General features: G+C 40.6%; 1 protein-coding gene across 2 annotated transcripts in view; it reads left to right on the top strand.

Moving 5' to 3' along the window:
- PLEKHA8 (pleckstrin homology domain containing A8) overlaps positions 1 to 21,707 on the top strand; it is a 33,320-nt gene extending 11,613 nt beyond the window's left edge. The window contains exons 2-14 of one of the 2 annotated variants that reach the window (XM_087772194.1): positions 353 to 469; positions 1,153 to 1,308; positions 3,263 to 3,387; positions 4,822 to 4,980; positions 5,909 to 5,949; positions 6,653 to 6,804; positions 9,344 to 9,503; positions 9,917 to 10,002; positions 10,761 to 10,819; positions 12,112 to 12,242; positions 12,744 to 12,814; positions 15,049 to 15,110; positions 16,023 to 21,707. In XM_087772194.1, coding sequence (XP_087628320.1) covers positions 353 to 469; positions 1,153 to 1,308; positions 3,263 to 3,387; positions 4,822 to 4,980; positions 5,909 to 5,949; positions 6,653 to 6,804; positions 9,344 to 9,503; positions 9,917 to 10,002; positions 10,761 to 10,819; positions 12,112 to 12,242; positions 12,744 to 12,814; positions 15,049 to 15,110; positions 16,023 to 16,220 — 1,517 coding nt within the window. In that variant the 3' untranslated portion in view covers positions 16,221 to 21,707. Of the gene's footprint in view, positions 1 to 339; positions 470 to 1,152; positions 1,309 to 3,262; positions 3,388 to 4,821; positions 4,981 to 5,908; positions 5,950 to 6,652; positions 6,805 to 9,343; positions 9,504 to 9,916; positions 10,003 to 10,760; positions 10,820 to 12,111; positions 12,243 to 12,743; positions 12,815 to 15,048; positions 15,111 to 16,022 lie in introns of both variants that reach the window. The other variant, XM_087772205.1, reaches the window with a different exon arrangement.
- The last annotated feature ends 320 nt before the right edge of the window (positions 21,708 to 22,027 follow it).

Raw genomic sequence — 22,027 nt, 5'->3', positions numbered from 1 at the left:
TGGGTGAAGGAGTGATGGAAGGAACTGAGGGGTGGTGGACTGAAAAGGTGGTTTTGGAAGAGAGAGTGAGTCAGTGACACTGTCTGAGCAAAACTACTGAAAACGACATATGGCATCTCAGGAACATACCGCTGTGGTCCAGCTGCCTACAGAAAGGACACGTAGCTGCCAGCAAGCAGGGGTTGTGGTGTACAACGTCCAGGCCTGTCCACAAATCTCACCACTTTAAAGAGTTTAATTTTCCTGGGGGGACTGAGAATCATTGGGGTCTTATTTGCAGGAAGTCCTGAATGAGAGAGGTAGTAGAATTGCAGGGAGAGAAGCAACTGAGAAATGCAGTTTTGTTTTTCAGGCTGGCAGCCTCGATGGTTTCTTCTCTGTGGTGGCATCCTGTCCTATTATGACTCTCAGGAAGATGCCTGGAAGGGTTGTAAGGGAAGCATCCAAATGGGCATGTGTGAAATTCAAGGTAACTAAGATACAGTAACACTCAGCTGCATGAAATTTGTCCAATAATGGTGCATTCAAGATGAGATTTCAGATCACAAGAGCTATTTGGCTCCTTGATTTCTTTGGTATGTATTTGTAGTAACTCAGTAACTTCATATATGTGCCAGTTTTTATTCTATAGTATTTTGAAAATGTTAAGAAAGCTGCAAGCCTCTAATATAATGGGTATTCTACACGCAGGTGGGTCACTGTTTTTCATGAGCCATCGTGGAACATCATACAGCTTCAAATGACTCTTCATAAGCACAAAGCTGAAGCTAGAAATGTGAATAATTAACTTCAGTACTAGGTCTGCTCACTCAAATTGGATTCCTTGCCACATCTTTGAGGTTCAGTTATGGGCTGGAAACTTGAAAGAGAGGCTTGCCAGAAGAGGATGCCCTTTCCATAAAGACTCCCAGATGATACTGTACTGATCACAAAACTGCCTTTCATAGCCTTTTGTCCCACAGCTGTACATATGTATGTCCTGTCTATTCCCTGACTCAGAAGAGAAGTCATAAAATGGCAACAGGAGTAATTTGGGGCTGTAGATTCCTCCTCTTTCTTTACTGTTTGACCTGCCACCTAATATATCTGTTGTTATATTCAGTTGGGCTGGGAAGGGCTGAGGGACTGGTCTGAAATCTGTGTTGCTTCCAGTTCATCCTGCAGACAGCACACGAATGGACCTGATCATCCCAGGGGAGCAATACTTCTACCTGAAGGCAAGAAATGCAGCTGAAAGGCAAAAGTGGCTGGTTGCGCTAGGAACTGCCAAAGCCTGTCTGATTGACAGCAGAACGCAGAAGGAAAAAGGCAAGAACACCCTTTTGCCGGCACATACTGTTTGCTTTTTATTTCCCTCTCCTTGACCTAGTAGGTGTACACATAAAGATTACAAAATCTATACCTGAACTCTGTGTCCAACCTGTGCTTCAGGTCTTTGGTGCCACTAAAAGCCAAGCCACATGGGAACTCTAGCTAGAAATCTCAGGTGTTAACTCTCGGTGCAGGGATTTGAAAACTTCGTTTTTTCCTTAAAATATACTATGTATAAATAATTTGAAAATCGTGTGCTGATAAATTCTGTAAGTACAAGGAATGAGTAGCTCCTGGCTGCAGGTCACTGGGATGCAGTCTGTGCATGAAGGTAAGACCCTCACCTTGTGCAACCGTCTTAGTATGATGACCCAGCCTCTCATACCAGTGGCTCTTGAGCTTTGGAGTTCTCAGACCCTTTCCTTCCATGTTTTAACTGGGCTGTCTTGTGCACTTCAAGAATCCCTTGGCAATTAAAATAAAGGTTTGCAATTGGTTTTAAATGTGCATGCTGGTATTCGGAAACTGAAATCCGATCATGGTCAGGCTATGAAAATTAATTCACTTACCTCTTTGCTTTCACCAACAATCTCACTTTCCCCCAGTGAAAACCCCTCTTGCCTACAAGTGTGGTGCCATTCGTGAATCAGTGTGAGACCTCATGCCTTAACCTTGTGTAGCCTCAGCACAATAACTATGCAGAAGATGGGAAAACAGCAAATTATTGTTAAGATATCAGTGATCCTGAGCAAATGCAGGAGGGGTGGGCACTTCCTTTCACTGAGTTGAGGAATTGCTTCTCCTCTTAGCCTTATGTGCAGGCTTTGCATCTGCCAGTTCAAACTGAGTCAGAACTGAGCAGAAGATGCTACGGTAGGGTCCTCCACAAAGTGGGGATCTGATACACAGTGCCTAGAAGCAGAAAGAGGTTATATCTATAAACTGGCATACAGTAGCACAGGGTGAAAAGCTGCTGATGTATTTGCAGAACTAAACCATGTTAGTCTTACTAACAGACAAAATAATTTACTTTGTAATTCTGGGACTCTAATGTCAAAAAATTACTTCTGAAAAATCTCAGATTGACTGTTAGTCATATTTGGATTAGTCTGCTCAGTTCTGCACTCTCCAGTACAAGAAACATATGAACATACTGGAGTGAGTCCAGCAATGGGCCACTAAGATTACTAAAGGAAATATTTGATGGGAGAGCATAAAAATGATGGAACCAGACTCTTCTCAGTGAATGGACAAGAGGAAATGGTCCTAAATTTAAATACAAGCAACTCTATTGAGACATAAGCAAAAATGCTTCTGTTGTGAGGGTGAGGGAGCACTGAAACAGGTGGCACAGAGAGGTTGTGGAGTCTCCATCCTTGGCAGTGTTCAAAACCTGACTAGACATGGCCCTGAACAATATGCTCTGGCTGACCCTGCTTTGAACAGGGGAGTAGGACTAGCTGGTCTCCAGAGGTCCCTTCCAACTCAACCACTCTATGATTCAAGGATATATATTAAATTAATCCCTTTGTGTAGGACAGGATGCGTCTTTTCCCTCCAGTGTTTTCTACCTATAACCCTGATCATTTAATTCACAGTATAATTGTTTGCACCTTAAACTACTTAGTGAAAACAAAAAATATGATATGTAGGGGTTTCATCCTATTTAAAAGGCCCATTAAGGTCAAGTGTTGTGTACTTGCTTTTTCTGTGTCCTCAGTCCAGGAACATATTGTTCCTGTCTATGAAACAAATAATGAAACAGTATTTTACCTGTCAGGAGCATAATTTATGGCCAATTCAGCTCATCTTTTTGAGTTGATCGAAAATGTTTTGAAATAAGGAAGCATTGATTGAATTAGATTGGATAATACTATTTCAGCAACTATCCAAAATCATATACTGCAAGATGGATACAATAAATTTAACTCTTCTTTTGTTTCACTTTTAGAGTTCACTGAAAGCACAGAAGCCTTGAAGACTAAAATGTCTGAACTTAGACTGTACTGTAACCTCCTTGTTCAGCAAGTGCATAAAACGAAGGAAGCCAGCATTTCTGGTGTATCAGAACCAGAGGTACAGCTCTATTTTTGGTGTAGACCATATCCGTAAAGTCTTGAGCACTGTAAACTCTTCTGCTTAGCCAATGTAGTATTCACTCACAGTTACTTAATATTGCACCCTCTTTCTGCAGAGAACCTGTGGGAAATAATGTACCCACGCAACAGTTCTTGTTTAAATGGAGTAACACTGTATCGTTGCAAATAATTTTCCCTGTGTTGGGGTAGCAAGTAGTGAGATGTGATGTCTGTGATCTAGATAATAACACGTCTGTAGGTGATCATGTGTATACAGTGGATCAAAAAAGCAACAAATTTTTTATAAAAAGATAACTTGCAAGAAGCGCACATTTGTCTGCTCCTGGGTCATTAATATCCTGCTCAGCAAAACACTTCTGTTCTCAACCGAAACCCACAAAAGGTCAAGAGACGATGCAGACCACAAAAAAGCAAAATTGCCAGAAAGAACTGCCTGATTAGCCTCACTTAAGTTAAAGTTTCAAACCTTGCAAATTTTCCTGACCAAAGAAGCCTCATTTAAGAGGGGTCTCCTAATGCCGGTGGTCTGCCCCTTGCTTTGAGAGGGAAATGTGTGAAGAGGGATGCATGTCACTTGCTAGAGAAGCTGGTGTGGAGTTCCAGGATACCTCCCACTGGAGAGATGGGTCCTCAGGTGCAGGACAGGCAGGCAAAACACCTGAAGGTTCATCATTTACATGTCCAAACCATCTCTGTAAAGATACCTGATAAACTGTTTATGGTGAATTAACAGACAGTGCAGAAGCATGATGTAGTGTATAAATGACTAAATGGCACTATTAGAACTTGCAGCTCACAGGTGTTGACAACAAACAAGTAATGTGGTGTTTATCCAGCTCATATTTCACGCTTCTTGGGGAAAACTCACTTTCCCTGATCTTACTGGTATTTCACTGGAAAGATTTATTGATAAAAGCATTTCAGCATCAATAACTGTGCTTTGCAGAGGTGAAGAGTATTGTGGCAGTGTGATACTTCATTCTGCCTGTTTTTCAATTGCAATAATTTTTTATTCATGGGATTTTTGAAATTATTATCTGCAGATCATTCTGTATCTATTTAATTTGTTTATTTTTTATTTCTCCTGTCAGTGGTGTCTTCTGGAATGCCATTGAATACGTCAAGGCTTAGTATTTAATACACTTTTAACACCAGGGATAAGTAACTAAGAGGCATTGTTTTTAAAACGCAAGCGTACTGGTGGTGAGAGGCTGACAAGAGTGGTAATGCTGTGAGGGGGCATAGCCCCAGTAATATGTGATGCCAGTTCTCTGAGCAGCTGACACATTGCATTTTAATTCATGTTAAACAAAAATCATGACTGTAGCAGTTGTGGGCTTTGTAGACATTAGTTGCTCCAAGTTGGTCTTCTGTGGTGAGTCCACGTCTTCCAATTGGTTTCTTCCCACAGAGCGGGATTGATATGGGAGCTCTGTTAAAATCAACCTGTGACACCTTCCTGAAGACTCTTGAAGAATGTATGCAGATTGCAAATACTGCCTTCACTTCTGAGTTATTGCATCAGACCCCGCCTGGATCCCCACATTTAGCAGTTCTCAGAACGAACAAGGTAATGGCCAGTATCCTTTTCTCTCAGTCTTGGGTTACGGGTAGTAAGGCAGCCTTTTGTGAAGGAGCATTTGTAGAAGTAGGGAATGCATTTTTACCCATATTATAGCTAGTACTGGACATACTCTGCTCTTTCTTGTGGTTTGCAAGCGAGGTGGGGCCATTTTTTAATATGCAGTGACCAATCTCTTAACTTTTATCAATAGCTGAAATTTATTAAGCATTAACTTTCAGGGACTGATCCTTCTGCAGACAGTGATGTTTCAAAAAACACCTAGCTGTATGACAAGTTGGTCCACTGTGGGAGCTCACAGCAATTATTGCTCTTCTAAGCTACTGCAGCATCGGATCTGTGGTAATACGCCCACAGAAGCTGATGAGCTTATCTTTTTAATGACAAGGGCACTTTCTTGAATCCTGGATCCACAGCTACATACACAAAACTGGAGCATTTCTGGCAAACAGCAGACTAAGTTGTACGTAGGAATGTAGACACGTCACTGCATCTGGGAAGTGAGATTACTTCACCAGACCTGGTATCTGGCCTCACATTTCGTCTGTTTTTTCCTCGTTTTTTTTCTTAAGTGAAGAAAACATCATTGCAAAGAAAACTCACTGCCTTGTTTCTTTTCCACATGCTGAATGGTGTCTCACTTGGCACTTGCTAGCTAGCTTCTAAAGGAAGTCTCCTGGTTTTCTTTTCTTTTTTTTTTTTTTTTAGCTTTTCAATATTTTAATGGTGTAATAATGTAGCACCTTTTTCGTATTTGTCTGTATACTGCTTCCAGGTCAGAGAATTAGTGAGCGTATGCTTAGCTTTTCAGCTTTTTTGCTGACTCCAGCTTAGGCTTAATAAAATGTGAAGCTTGAGAAGCATGATACAGTCTTCTTGCTTTAAAGAATATTCCCCCTCCCCATTTATCTTACAGATAAAGCACTCTGTCTTGTCCAGTCACACCTCAACGGAAAGGTATAATAGAAGTCTTTACTGTCAATCTCTTTCTAATCTGTTTTTGGTAGTGTCTGTTCTTTCCATATTTGTACTCTAATATTACTAGTACTGGATGCAGGCAGAATTGTATTGCTCTGAGCTGTGTACTTGGAAGCAGACACAAAAAAAGGGAGCTGGCTCACCCCACTTCATGTCTCTTCTTTATCAGTCCTTTCCCTTTTATTTTTCTCAGCCATCCACTTACTGGTGACTTACTGGTCAGTCACCAGCCAGCTCTCTCCCACTTCAGTGCGCTTTCCTGCATCTCAGGTTCCACTCCATAAGCTCATAAAATCATTGATGGAGAGCAGGCTATGATCTGTGGAGTAGATGGCATATTTTAACGTACTAATGCGGGGATATTCTTTTAGCTGTAATACCTGCCTGTGATTTTCTTTTTTGTAATCAATTGTATTTTTTTTATTATATCTCTTTTCAATAAAGGTCATTGTAAATATATTCAAACTCCGCAAACTGAGGTTGAATTGTTAATCCTACTTGCTGCAAAGAGCTGCCTGGTTCCTTTTGTTATTTTAGACAAGATCTTTTGCTCAGAGCAGCCTGTGGCAGCCTATAATTTCTGTCAACTATTTTTCTCTTATTGTTATTTGTGTGTTTTCACAGGAAGAAGCTTACCAAGCAATGTTTTATACAGTAACCATTATTCTTTCCCTTTCTTCAGGCAGATGAACCCCTGTGAAAATGGCTCTGTAAAAGCAGAAATTAACCATCAAGAGCAAACCCTTATTAAAAGTCTGGAATGTTTAAACCCAGAAACAAATGAGGGGGGCAGTGATGTTTCTGTTGAAGACCACATAGCAGAGGATTTGGCAGGTAAATATATGCACCATCTTTTATCCAGAATCGTTACTCTTAAAGTGTAAATGGAGGGAGGTGTAGGCTGCCTGTGAGAGTGCCAATACCTTCCTTCCCAGGAGAAGGAATGTCAGTGTATTTTAGTCTGATATCTGCCTGTTGTCAAGTCTTCCCAGCATAGCTCCTGCCCTTGTTGATAGCTAACTTGAGCCTGAATGGGGAAGGAAATTAAAAATTCTTCTTTGGGCAAGCGGAGGCTCCTCTAGATGCTGATTGACGTGCGTAACAATACAGCCTGGCAGGGCTTGGGCTTGTCTTGCACTGTGGACAGACGTTATTCCCAGAGGCCCTCCGCCAGGAATGCTGTCATCTCTGCTAGTATGTAGGGCTGCACTGTCAGAAGGGGGGCACTGAAGCTAATTGTGTGCCTGTCTTGGAGGGGTTGACCTTGTAGTCGCTCATGATTGCTCTGACAAATCTTTATGGAAAATTAACAGTTTTTCTGCAACTAAGAGTGTATTAGAAAGCACCTTATTTCTTCCATTACCTTAGCAACAGCAGGAAACTTAGATTTGTGTGTGACTTCAGTAAAACACTGTTGAACTAATTCAGTATAAAATTCCATGCAACATAGCTATATTGTTAAGGGCTGCTGAACTTACTTTGGGTAAGTCTATACAAGTAATGTATGATTTCTGCCTGTCCTGTTGAATGGACTGTTCTTGAACAGTAGCTTTCTCTGCCTGGCCATTATTCCAAAACATATATATGCGGTCAGTGAATCAGCTGAAGTTTTTAAGCCCAAGTTAATGAACATGGTGATTTTTTTCTTACATGGGTTCTCTGGAATTTTTCCCATTTCTGTAACTGGTGTTGTGTTACGTGGTAAGTCCCTGTAGAATAACATGCATGTGTCACCATTTAGCGTAATACCTCAAGAATACAGTGCTAAAGCAAGGAGATGAGACTAATTCAAGTCAGGTTGTTGGTATTTAGCTACTGAGGTTGTTCCTGTGCAAAAAAGGGAAAAGCCTACCCCCTCTTGGGTACGCACATGTAAGCTGCAGAGTTTTGGTGGCAGTACGGTGTGGAGCAGGATGTGCAGTGCCACCCATCTGGGATGGGCTGACCCAGCCAGCCTGGGGCTCTGTCTTGCTGGTGGCTGTATTTGGGTGCTCCCTGTGAGCCCAGGAGCTCTGCCCTGTCTCAGATACTCTTCCTTCCCTCTCCCCTCCATTAAGAGCAGTCAATCTTTAAAAAGCATTTAAGTCCCGTAAGAAGTTTCAGTTTGTCAGTTAGTGTTTACAGTGTTAGAGTTCGAAGTTTCAGAGGACCCCAGGCTTTATGCGTGGCACTCCTGTGGAGCCGCTGTGGACTCAGGCTGTTTCTCTACTCACCATCCCATGTGTCTTGGTGAAGGACAGATCAGTGACATCCCTCAAACTCTAGTTCCTTAGCAGAGTCACTTTGCTTGTGAGTAAGGCATGGTCAGTGGTGGCCTGAGGAGCACGGCTAAAGTCTCGTTGCTGTTATCGGGTTTGAGTGATTCTTTATTCACGCAGCACTAGGCTTATTTAGTGGTTCTGCAAGTAATAGGGAAAGCTGCAAGTTTGTTTTCAGGCTTTACTCAGAGGAAGATAGTTCCTTGCAGCTGGATCCCTTCAGCCAGGAGCTCAGTTCCACTTCAGGCCTATAAATCCTCACTGGCCTTTGAAAGTATTCCTTTCCTGGAGAGACATGTTCCCCGAGAAATTCTGGATGTTAGTGTGACAGTATGGCAGCAAGACATGCTGTGGCCATGGCCTGTGCACTGCAGATACTGGGAATATATCACTTTTGCTTCTTGAATTGTTCTCTGCACTTCTCCGTGAGGTCAGAAGGCCTTACCACACATGGGATGTGGCTTTTCTTTGGGTGTCTAAGACTTTGTCTTCCTTCAGAGGTGCTCACGTAGTGCTCTGTTTATTTGAAAAAAATGCGCTTGACCCCAAGGAAGAAATAGAGAACAGTGGGGAAGAGGCAATTGGATCTTTTTCTGGGAAACTTTAAAGATACTCATACAAATTGGGGAGAACATAGCAGCCTTTGATATCATAGCAGTACCTATCTAAGCAGCCAGTTTACTTACTTATCAGAAAGACCAAACAAGTCACTATTATTCTTTTCCTTTTGAAAATGCACTGTGCCATTTTATCAACACCAGGGAAGTTACAGCATGTGAGAAGTAATCTTTCTTTCAAGATGAGTCTGCTCCCTGCTGCACCCAATCACTTCTTCAATGCTCTTCTCTCATATTGCTGTCCTTGCTGAGGATATATGGGCTTACCTGCATTGGAGCCAGGTGCTTGGTCTGTCTGATTAAAAGAAATGGGGAGGGGACTGGTTGACATGTGGTCTGAGCATCCAACAGCAGGGGAACTGTGGTGAGAGTCATGGTGTTGGCAGGGAAAGCTTTTAAACTTGTGTGATTGTCTTGTGTGAACAAGAATAACAATGTGGGTGTGTGGCTGTTTTCTTTTTCTATTTTTGTTTTTCTTCTGTTTCCTATAAATGTAAGGCATTAAAGAAGATGGAGAGAGCAAGCTGCAAGCTGTAGAAAGCTTTGATGCCCACAAGTTGCTGCAGTCGGAAACGAATTCTTTAAGTGGATTGACTCTGTGTGAGGAAGACAGAAATGAAAATGATTCTCCTACCTTCTTCAGTGTCATGAGCAATAGGTAGTACATGTTGCAGATGTAAATTAAAAGGATTATTGAAACTTTAAGCCCTTAACTGACTCATTTTTTAAGGCTGTTCTGTCTATAAAACTGTATTTTCTGAGATTATTTAACATGACTGCATCCAGCACAGTAATTGAAGAAGATATCTTTTGTAGAATTGGCTGTACAGAGTGGAGTGGGAGGTTTTTTCCTTGGTTATTGTAATTACAGGCCTTGCTTGCATGCCACCAAATGTGTATTTTCTGCAGTCATTTACTTTAACCTTGTGAAAGAAAAGCCATGTTGGTAGTTCCATGTCTATAAATTTTACCTCTATGCGAGTGAAGCGGGCATGAAATGTAATTTTGTCTTCAGAAGTTGCACAAAAGTTGTTAAGGTAAACAATCTTCTCTGCTTGTCCTGGACACCAGGTTCAGCGATATTGAACTTCGGGAGGAAGAGGGCATACCAACAGAAGAGTTTCTGGAGTCATGTTACGCAATTGTGCCCGTTCTGGGTAAGCAGCTCTTTCTTTTCATCCCGTGGGTGCATCTAACTCCTTCTAGCTGCCTGCTACTATCTACTCCTCTAGCTGCCAGCTGTGAGAAAAGGTGGAGCAGTTGCTTTGGAGAATTTGTTTCTTTGCTAAAGTGATTTCTTTGTGTTCTTGTAATTTCTAAAGTGTTTCTTTGCTAAAGTGATAGTTATAAAGTGATAGAAATAGTTCCTATCAGCAGAATCAATTTTACTGGTACAAGAAGATATTGCTTAGTCTTTTGCTTTTTAGAGGATGCACTCTCATTTAGACGGCACCCGTGTATAAGCTGTCTGGAAATCTATGGGTATATTTGGAGCAGTGGTTTCTTGCCCTCAAAAGAACAGTGTGGAATGCCTTGCGTGTCTAATACTGTTGATAGCACACCATCAGCTGTACTAGCTATTGCTGCTATTTGATTTTTCCAAAGACTTCTATCTCCAGCTAGTGCAGCCCCCCACCTGCTTGGCCCCTGAATCTAACAGTAGATGTGAGGACCCTGTAAGCATGCACCCTTTTGAAGACTTCCAGATTGTAGGTCGGTGTATTTTAACACTTGTACCAACTGGGGTGGATTGATTCTACACCAAAGAAAGACTTCGGTTTACGTCATTCATTTAGTATTCTCTTGCCATTTAGAAGGATTGTTAAGAGAGTAAATGAAATTAATTGTTACTAAGACGTGAGGACTGGAAAAGACCACAATTTTAAAATATGATCGCCTTTGTTTTTTTTCCTAGACAAGCTGGGACCAACTGTTTTTGCTCCTGTTAAAATGGATTTTGTAGGTAACATCAAGGTAACAGCTTATTTCTAACACCAATTTTTTTTTTTTTAAACAAAATATATATTTTAGGTATTAAAGCTCAAGAATCTTTGTTGTAGGAGTCAATATTGGAAGGCTATTTAGTATTTGATAATGTTACCATCTGTCAAATCAGAATGCTGAAATGCCCCTAATTCTGTTCTTACAGTACATGCTGTGTTTAATAAATCCAGCTGTTGTGCACAAACTTATAAAATACTTGACTGACTGCCAAGTAAAACATCTGTGACACCTAATGAATATGACTTCGATTCTGCACTGAATAGGTTCTAAGTCATGATGCAATGGTAGCAATATTGACTTTAGACTGTAAAACAAACCAGGGGGAAAAAAACCCTTTCCTCAAACAAGTAAGAGCAAATTAGTGCATTAAGAAGCAGCTTCACAGCAGGTCGGGGCAGACACTGCAGCTTCGGTTCTCATTCTGACAGTCCTTCCAGCTCCAAGTCTGAAAAGGTTTGAAGTGCTACTTGTGAGACAAGATGTATTCATAGTGAGACTTTTCACAGCTTTTTCTTTCAAGGAAAAAGCAGAAAAGCAAACCATATCTCCTGAGTGTATGATGAGCAACGTTGTATACATTGAGATTTGTTTGGTGCAAAGTAGGGCAGATATGAACTTATCTTGCTGAAGGTAGCGACTGAAAGACTGAAAATAGCAAGAGGGAAGGATGCTATTTAAAAAAAAAATTGAATATTTATTGTCAAATGGTAGGCAGCTGCTCCTTTAAGGTAGAAGACGACTGTTTAACTGCCACATATATTTTGCCTTTTATTTTTGTGAGGAGTTGTGTATAACAAACCTTGGAATAAATTAAAAAGCTTAAGCATGCCAATGACTGCTAAGTGTAATTGAGAATTTGCAGCTTAGCAGTTGTCAGAAGGCAGTCTTGTTTGTACTTGAAGCTTGGGCCAAATGGGACTTTGCTCAGAGAGCAGGTTGAGTTTAACTCCGTTCCACCGGTGTGGAGGATGCCATGCGAACCTAAAGCATTTTGTCAGGCAGAAATGGTAGGTTCCATGTAAATCTTTGACTGAGATGCTTTTTTTCGGTTGCGTTAAGCAGATGGCTAGCCAGATGTGTCTGGTGTTGTGCCCTGCGAAGGCGTGCCTGGCGTGGCAGGCCAGCCATGCCGTGGGGGCTGTGTGATGGGGTTGGGGATCTGTGGTATCCTTTGCAGGGAAGAGTCCTGGTAAACGGGTGGTATTTATAGGACAGGCCACTGTTTGGTCTTAGAAGCCTAAAGCTTTGTTTTTTCTCTCCAGAAAATAAACCAGAAATTTATAACCAACAAAGAAGAGTTTGATACCCTTCAGAAGATAGTGCTCCATGAAGTGAATGCCGGTGTAGCACAAGTTAGAAACTCTGCTACGGAGGCTCTCCTGTGGCTGAAAAGGTAATGGCCTTGTATCTACTTACACTATGAACGGCTAAGGTGGAATGAGGGGCCTTTCATTGGTGCAAGCTTATGTACATGGAGAAAAGTGGTTACTTTCCACAGGCTGCATCAATCCAAACTGGCTAGGTTCAAGATTAATGTGTTGTCTGTGGTTGTATCGCTGTAACTTTGCCAAAAGGCCTGAAAAAGCGATTGCAGGCAACCTTTTTTCCCATAAAAGTGAAATTACAGTGAGTGAGTGATCCTGCTGGGCCAGAATATCAGGCAGGTGATTTTAGGCTGCAGCAGAAATGTTTTAGCGAAGTGTTTTCCCTTGGGCTAGGAGAGAGGCTGGAGGAGGTGGCTGCATTTTTTTTTTTATTCAGATTGAAAATAGTGCCTTAATTCTGAGTTTTACTGCACAGCTGAGTTGTATTGCAACTTTGGGGGCTTTGTTATACTTTGGGTTACTTTGTTATAAACATGGTTTCTTTTTATTTTGTGGGTTCATCCTGACAGAGGCTTAAAGTTCTTGAAAGGGTTTTTGACAGAAGTGAAGAATGGGGAAAAGAATATCCAAACAGCTCTGAGTAAGTGCCAGTTGCTTTATTCTTCATGTGCTTCTGAATTTATATACTTGGCTATTTTCCTCCTCGTTTAGAACCTATGTTTTCTTTTCTTCAGGGACTAACGATGCAAGTAATCTCCAAGACATAACTTTTTTGAAAATTGCAGTTTCTGAAAATGGCCATCTTCAGGCAGATTACTAGATAACTGGTCAATGTTGATTTAATAGCAGATAAAGATTCCTTTAGTTGGCATACTTTTGGCAGGGGAGACGGTCATATCTTAGGGAAAAAAGTGCTCTGTCTCATTCCATTTTCTCTACTGGTTTGCAGTGAGAGCACTCCCGCATTTATAGTTGCTGTTGTGTTATTTTTTTAGTTCCTTATGAGATTGGCTATTACTCTTTGAAATCACCTCTTTGCCAGTATGGCTGTGAATTGCCTGTGTCAGTTAGAAGGGAGTTTGTAACAGAAAAGAAGGAATTTTTTCCAAGTACACAATTTCTGATACTTACTGAGTCAGGCTAGTGCCCACATAAAGTATAAAACAAAATACAAACCCCTCTCAGACTTGACTTGGTTATTCCTGAGTAAGACCCTCTCTATATGCATGCAGCCTAATGTTATGATAATCCTTTAAAATGGCTTTAAACCAGCTTTTTTTAAAGCTTTATTTTTTTTAGCTTCTTTTAAACAGCTAAGCAGTTGTCCTGTAGGATTAGTAAAAAGAACTACTACACTGAAGTATGTAAGCAGCTCTAGGAAGTGGGACTGTAAATATGCTGCTACCAGATGTGGATGTTAAATACCACAGAAAGCCAAGCCACTTATTTGACCTTCTGAGTCTGAAGGCTTCAGCACTGAATTATTTCTTCAATTGCTCTGTGTGCAACAGAGCTGTGCAGCTGTTTTTTTCTCACTTCTTCCTTCCCTTTCTCCCCCTCATCCATATCTGTATCACCAGTGCAGCTTTGGCTTACTGCTACAGTTTCTCATTTAGGAGTTAACTGTGCTATTTGAATCTCAAGTAAAGATGGGGTGTATGTTCTTTTTCTACAACCTCAAATATCAAGCTAATGAAATTAAAATAAAAAATGGAATATCCACCAGTTCTTATGATCTTCTGAGGAACAAACAGCTTTCTAAAGGGATTTGTCTTTACTTGGGATTTAAATCTAAGCAAGCTTTTCAACTTCTGGTGTTTTTAATGTCCCCTGTATTTGCTGATAAGGCAGAGAATAGACTTGTCAGTCCTGTTTTCTACACAACACTCTCTCTCTCCTTACTTCATTGCTCTTATTACTGTATGCTTTTCTCATAGATTCTCTCTCCTACTGTAAAGATAGAAAAGCCTCATTCCCCAGTCATTAGACTGATAGACAAGGAGTACTTCATATTACAATAAAACTTGTGGCTGCGTTTTACTGACTTTTTATGCTCTTCCAATAACAACTGTCTGCAGTCTTTTGAGCAAATATCCTAAAGCAGCAAAATGTAGAAGTTCTATTTCTTCAGGGTGAACAGCTCAGGGAAAGTACAATACGGTGTCAGATACTTAAAAATTCAACAGAAGGACAAGGATATGAAATGATGGCAGTGACAAACTAAGGCTGGGAAAATGTGGCTCAAAGATATTTGGCTTTGTCCATAAAAAGCTTTGTATATGAAAGTGGAGCTGTCTAGGAACATAAAAAGGGTCTTCATCAAAGGCTACAATCAGGGACACTCACAATAGAGATCCTGAGGATTATTTTAATAAAGGCCCAGTGCTTTCTGTTCCAATGACCCTCGAAACTTGACCCTCAGATGTAAAGAGAGAGTTCTTGGTTAATGCCTGAGCTAACCACCTTGATTGAGGCTGGCTGACCATCAGGTTGCAGGATTGTTTCACCCCGTATATTATTTTCTCAGACTTGCACTGAACTGAGAACTAGATAGTAGAAGAAGCGTTAGTCATGAATCACAGCTAGTCAAATAAAAATTACATTTGCCTTCCTGTCTGTTAGAACGCTTACTTGCCGTGGATGAGTTGAAGGAGATTTGACAGCAGAGCTGAGACCTCCGTGCAGAAATCCCAAATCTGTCATCTCGTTTCAGTCATGACTTTGGTGCTCAGAAACAGCCATTATTTGCATCCAGTGGCAAGAATATATCCTTAAATAGTAATTTCTAAGCTCTAAGTTCTCTTTGTGATGCAAACTTAAAACTGCCGTACATCTCTCTCTTGATTGATTTTTTTTTTTTTTTCTTCCTTTAAGACAATGCTTATGGAAAGACATTACGGCAGCACCATGGTTGGGTTGTCCGCGGGGTCTTTGCGGTAAGTATGTATCTTGGTTGCTGATAGAGCTGGGCGTCTTGTTAATGTGGTCTTATGTTGTGTGTAATTAATAAACCATGTTAAAATTATATGCATTAAAATGAATAGATTACCTTGTCAGACCTTATTTTCCGGGTGAGGATTGTGGCTATCGCGAAGTTCTGTATTGGGCTTTCAGGGTGGAACCTGCTTTCTGGAGCCAAAACAGATGGAACACGCTTGCATGCACATTTTTTTCATTATGTGCTTTTCAGCACAGTCTTGCGGGGCTATTACATGAAGAAATGAGGGTTTGCGGTTGCTTTTTTTGAGGATTGATCTGTCTTTGGATGTGGGCATTCAAGAAGGGTTAGTGCAGAATGTGTCAGGCAGTTGAAGTAGAATATATTGGCTAGAGGAAATAGTTTATTTTTGTCCAGTCTGGCAGCTCCCCCTCGTGTCTGTCACTGGAAATTACCACTAAAATTATAAAAGAAAAAAGAAGAGGCTCATCCAAGCAGTCATGGCAGAGGCTTTGACTGGGGGAAACAGAAATGTTGGGGAAAGCTTTCTAAAGAGTGTTTTGAGAAAGGGACTTCAATGTTGAAGTGTGTGACACTGGGTTGGGAGCTCCCCTAACAAACTGTACTTTATTTGGGGTTTGTATTTAATTCACTTCCTTAAAAGCAGACCTCTCTGAAGATGTCTTAAACTGGGGATCCACATAGAGATAATAAATATATATATATATGTATATATATATATTAGCCTCCCTGTCTGTTAAAAATCTTAACATACGCACATACACATAAATACATTAAAGCTATACAGTCTAAGTGCAGAGAGGGATGTCTCAAAAGTTTTTCATTACTTTAATTCAGTTTCTTTTCCTGTTCTGTTTTGCAAATCTAAAAGTTTTGGTTCCTCTCCCAGTTAGCTTTAAGGGCGGCTCCAACGTACGAAGATTTTGTGGCAGCTCTGTCTGTAGAGGAGTGTGATCCTCAGGAAGAATCATTTTACAAAGGAATGCAGAGGGACCTCAACATTTACTTACCAGCCATGGAAAAGCAGCTAAATATCTTGGACACTCTCTATGAAGTACATGGTTTGGAGTCAGACGAGGTGGTATGACTACAGCAAGACCGTGTCTTAAAACTTCAGGGACTGTGTTTGTTAACAAAAATTTCTTCCGTTTTGGGCTTTCTTGGACATCATTTCTGTTCATTGTATCTTTTCAGGTGGGAAGGGTGTTGTGAGTGTTTTTGGGGAAGGGTATGTATGATTTTTATTTTTTTGTTAACGCTTGTTTTGTGTTTAAATGCAGAGGTACTGTTTCTCTTTGGGTCATAACTATGTCTGTGATGAATGTTTTTGACTGTTTCTTTCCTGCCTGTGCACTCCCTCTTCTCTTCACCTCATAAAAGTAACAGAGCAGAATTTGGCCTTTGCTCCCGTACCTTAGGAGAGAGCCGCACGTGCAGCGGAGCAAGATGGAAGGAAGAAGGAAGTCGAGATGGAGCCCAGGCGGGCGCTGCTGGCTCTGGCTCTCCCATGCCCTGTGCCCACTCCCTCTGACCTGTAGGAGGACAGAGGAGGTGTAGGAGGACAGAGGTAGTGAGAGTTATTATTACTTTGGTAGCAGAACAGAAGGTCAGTTAAATGCCACCTTATAAGGTACACTGTGCATTTGTCCCTTAATTTGGGTTGAAGCGTTTTAATGCAGCACCTCCCCAAATATTAGAGATCTTCACCACAAGCATATATGGTTGGTGGTCTGAGCTTCCCCAGGAACCAGCCTTTGAAACTGTGGGTCGTGTTCCCTGACCAGCTCCCAGTATGTGCCACGTTCTCCCTGTCAGCTCCTGCCAGTGGGCCACAAGAAATTTGCTGGCACAGACTGGCAGAGCCCAGCTAATTGCAACAGTGCTTTACACAAGCAATTGAAGATCATGTCCATCATCCTGGTTTATTAAGGTTTTGGTAGGTTTTTCTATTTTGGGTTTAGGGTTTTCTTAAATCAAATTCACACAGAAAAGTAATATTTGCTTTTAAATTGAATACAGCTAGCAGTTTAAAAAGCAGATTTTATTAAAATCCTTCCTAAGCTGCAATTATGGGCAGAGACTTCATGAAAGTGGACATGAAATGAGTAAAGTGTAGGAGAAGCTAGAATTTGTCAAGGAGTCATTACACATTGGGCCAATTACAAGCCTGAAAATCTGAAATGATGTTGAAGTGACTGGAAATTAAGAAAATAAGATTTGCCCTTTTTCCCATTTTGCTGATACAGATAAAAATGTGCTCCTTAACACTGCTGCTATTGAAAATAATAAAGAAGTCCTTTTAGCTAGTGATATGGTTAAGGACAAAATTACTAGTTGTGTTGATGACTAGATGGCTGTCTGTGAATTATTCACTGCCCAATCAAGGAATAAATGGGTCTCAGTGGTGACCTAGGGCTTCAGATGGCTTTGTGCAAAGAGTTGAGTTTAGCTCATGTGCAGGAAGAAAGAAGACTGATAATGAGGTACTTAGAATTAGTAAATCTTTGTAAATACAGGAGAAGGTTCAGTGTCACCATACTCACAGGAGAAGTACTGGCTTTTGCTAGGCTAAAACCCACGTTGTCCGTAAAATGAATGTACTGCAGGCCTGCTGCCCGGCATCACTCTGTGACGGGAGCCTCTCTTCACACCAAATACTCGATCCTTTCTAAAGAGCCTAGCATTGTGAGCTTTAAGAAAAGCATATGATGCTTTAAGAAAAGACCAAACATCACACTTAGTGTATAAAGCAAGATACCAGAACTGTAATTAGGCATTTAAATAGCATGTCTTGTTCTGTCATCTTCTCTGACTTGTGCCTATCTGTAGTTTTTGCATACACCAAGAGGAATCAGAAGGATGTGGGGTTTTAGTTTTTGTGTTTTCTTAATTTAAGTAGTATATATTTATGCTTGAGTAAAAAGTCAAAACTTTTGACCAGAGCTCCATTCAATTATTTCACTACTTGCAGTGCTAAAAATGAAGCAGAGGGCCTTTGGGATTTGGCTGTCTGCTCCTTCGAAGCATGAATGCAAAGAAACCACCCCTGCAGCAGAACAACCAACTCTCTACCCTGCATGGTTTCCTCAGGGTTATCGGCTATTATGTGGGAAACTTTGTTGTAATAGTTCTTAGCTGAATGCTCTGGGAAGGTAATGGAGACCACATTTCCACAAAATATCAGCTGGGGTATGGGAAGAGCAGGAAAAAAATCCCTCTTCTCTAGAAATTAACTGTGAGATCATGATGAAAATTGGCTTCCCTTTTTGCTCTGACCTTTCCAGTAGCAGGAAAGCATATTCAGCACTTAAAGTCTTGGAGGTATTTTTGGATTTTCTGTTTGTTTTGTTTTGTTTTTTAACTAGCGGGAGGACCACTGGTTTGTTAGTAGTGCATCAGACCCAATGTTTGATGCAAAAAGTAAGGAGGCTTTATTTCATAAGCAGAGAACTTAACAGCGTCATTGGGCCATTAACTTCAGCAATTGCTAACTTCTACCATTCTTCTTTCTTCTAACAAATAGAGTGGTCCACGTTGCATATCCTCTAACCAGCGTGGTATCCTGCCTCAGAACAGGCTTTCTTGTCTTGCTCATCTCTATAAAGTTGGTATTTCTGAGAATGTTCTTAGGAGACGGTGGCTTCAGGAGACCCCTGTGTGCTTGTTGTTAAATAGGGGATTTATAGAGAAGGAATTGAGGAAGGTCTCCTTGCCTTCAAAACTGGTACTTCACCATGCACTGCGGAGCATTGAGCACTTCTAAGACTAACGAATGCTGTCTTTCCAGTCAAACCACCACTGAGAAAGAAACCCATGCAGCATGTTGCAGAGCTGAACTCCAAGTTATACCTCTAAGGATGCAATAGACCAGATGACCAAGTGGAAGCAAATACACTGCTAGACAATTCACTTCTTTCTTTTCTTGTGATGTCAGTTTGGCAAGCAGAGAAGATGATTGCTTTTGATTTCTATAATTGTAGAGAACAAGCAACTAACTTTTGGTCTTCAAATTTAGAATTGGAGAGAAGGTTGGTGTTTTCTGTTTGATTTGTTTGGTTTGTTAATTGGTTAGGATTGTTTTGGTTTTTTTAATGGCTGACATTTATGAACAAGTGACCTGCATACTGATAGAGGTCCATGTGACTCAGATAACAGCACCCTCGCTCTGTATACTTTACATGAACTACTTTGGTTTCTTAAACTGCACTAGTCTGAAGTTTTGCATCCCTTTCCTTTAGAAATGCTTTCGGCTGTTTCCTTCAATGTCTAACAGTTGCATATTCTCAGGGATTTTACTTAGCCATGGCAAAATAAGAGTAATCACAGCCTTACCCTAGGGGAGTAAGGCTGGTTTTGGTGAAATTAGTATAGCTGAGCATAGAATTCTGACACAGCATATGACACTGACAGTGTCTATCCAGTGCGCATCCTTGCTGAGACATGGTAAATCCCAAAGCAATCTGATAGAAGTGGTATCTAGTACTGAATAATGGCAGTCAGCATATTTGAGTAGAGGTCTTACACATCTTTGTAATATAGTGCCGTTGGCATTAGAGCAGAGCTCTCAAATCATTTCAGTTGAGTTCTGCTTAGCAATGGGAGGCTTTTATTTATTTTATTTATTTTGTTGTTATTTTTTTAAAACAAACTACGTTCTGGAGCCCCCTTTGCTATTTTAAGACACCATACTCAGTTGTATATTGAAGTTTTGTGACATTACAATTGTAGAATATGAACTGGATACTCAAGTGCTTTAGTGTAAACTTAAGGACTCATTGAAACATCCCATCTTGACACTGTTGTAATGTGGGTCTCCCTTTAGCAGATGCACTTAAAGTTAAGGGCCATATACCTTCACTTAAAAGCTTTTTGTAAAGCATCAGCAGGATTTAGGTTACAGCTGTTTGTTTTAAAAATGTTTCATAGTTTCTAAAGTGTCACTTGGTTGGCTGGATGTATAAAAAGTATGCCCAAAATGTGCTCCAGTTGTTTGCAGCGTGCTTTGGCAAAGGGGTGTGGATCATTATAGAAAACAGTTAGGTATGTCCGTATGCTGGACCTTCTAACCTTTTCTTTTCATTATCAATTCAGCTTTTGGAAAAAGCTTTAGGGAACCCTAAAATGCCTTTTAGACACCAGAAAAGACCATTAGCATGTTCCTATCTGGCTATCTTTCCCTCTTCCCCACCTGGTGACCACCCCTTCCGTTCCTCAAGTTCTTTGCTGTCAGAGCTGTTGCTGTCAAGTTGAAGCATTGCTCCATGAGAGTGCAAAGCAAGAGGTTTTGTAAGTGATAAAAATGTAAATTTGGAAAATCAGACCTGAATTCTTCGGCAGGCAACCAAATCTACAGTCAGATGGAGAATGTGCTGCTTTTCTCTGAAGTTTCTCTCTGGTTTGACATATTTTGCCAGGAAAACCACAATACCTTGAACTTTTAATTTCACCGATGAAATTTAAATTGGGACACTTCAGACTTGGCAGCTCTACCTCTTACGAGTGAAAGCACAGGTTGTTTTTTTTTAATTGACTTATTTCTGTTCTCTTGCCTGCATAGTACAGATAACAAACCAAAAGGGAAGGGGGGCGGGAATAACTGAATTCATGCCTCTCTGCTAACCCCTGTAGCCCATTGGTGAACAAACCCTGCGAACTACTGCATGCTCCAAGCAATATAAAATCACCCTCATGCAGAAGGGGTATCATAGCGCACTTACTGGCTCTGAGCAAGGCCAGGCAGTAGCTGATCCTGCTCACAGTTCACATAAGGATTTAAGCACTTGCTTTGAAGTTAGGATCTAGGCATATGCTTCACTTAAACACACGCTGGCGTGCGCTTCTTCGAAATGGGACCTTTGAGTATCATTTTTAATATCCCTTTCTTGGTATGTTATTTCTCCCTGCAAATAATCCGATGTGCTAAAGGTGTTTTGTTTTGTTTTTTTTAATATATGAAATTTCCTTGTTTTCATATCCTGATTTTTGCTTAGCACTAAGTTTGTCTACTTTATTTTGCATTGCAGCATTCAGGGGGTCCAAAACTTATTCTTTAATTCCTTTATTTAAAGCCATCTTGAAAGTTTGAGGTTTATGTCTACTTGAAACTAAACAAGAAAATTGCATTCCAGAATATGGTGACTAAACTGAAAACCAAAGCAGCTTGCTTTTGTGGTTTTCTATTTTCTTTTTTCAAGCCGATTTTGAGCATACATTTTATCCATGTCAAGCTGAGCTTACTGCAAGCCTTACTTGTACATACTAAAATATATTAAATACAGACTGAAATACATTTAAAGGTGAAGAGAAGGTATATTGCCTCACACTTTAAATTTACTTAATTCTAAGGGCTTGTTCGTGCCCCCTAAAATCACTTCTTCCAGTGTAAGCATCGCACACATTGTGCTGTTGTAAGCAGTTCGGTCTCAAAATACTTTGGAGTTTCCAGTCTGCATCATCTCTCAAATCATACAGCATCTGTCCCTTTTCTTCTGGAGCATTGTTAAGACTTTTGTCAGACTTTTATATTATTTCATTATAATAAACTTATTTTAAATAAGCATGTTTTAAAATCTCACTTTCTCTTTGCATGGATTTTGTTTCTTTTATTACAATGGAGGGCCTAAAGCGCTCTTCAGGACTGCATCTGTTCTAGGTACTGTGTGAACAGTCGAAAACAGTATGTTTCTGGTTCATAGAAACTACCTGTATGTATCTTTGTACGAAGAACGTTAACACATGTGGAGCCTGTTTTGATTACGAGAATAAAAGCTGTGTCTGGCATATGGTTGTGGGTCCTTGGCCAGTGTAAATATGTGAAAGCTGTAGTTACAAAAGCCAGCCTGGCAGTGTGAGAGGAATTTGTGTTTTAAAATTGCGTGTATTATTATTCTTTTG

This window comes from Nipponia nippon, unplaced genomic scaffold (genome assembly GCF_047370975.1).
Source record: "Nipponia nippon isolate SJK-2023a ecotype South Korea unplaced genomic scaffold, ASM4737097v1 scaffold_1, whole genome shotgun sequence".
NCBI classification, from domain to species: domain Eukaryota; kingdom Metazoa; phylum Chordata; class Aves; order Pelecaniformes; family Threskiornithidae; genus Nipponia; species Nipponia nippon.
Note: the sequence above shows the minus strand (reverse complement) of the source record. Positions and strands in the feature narration are given on the sequence as shown.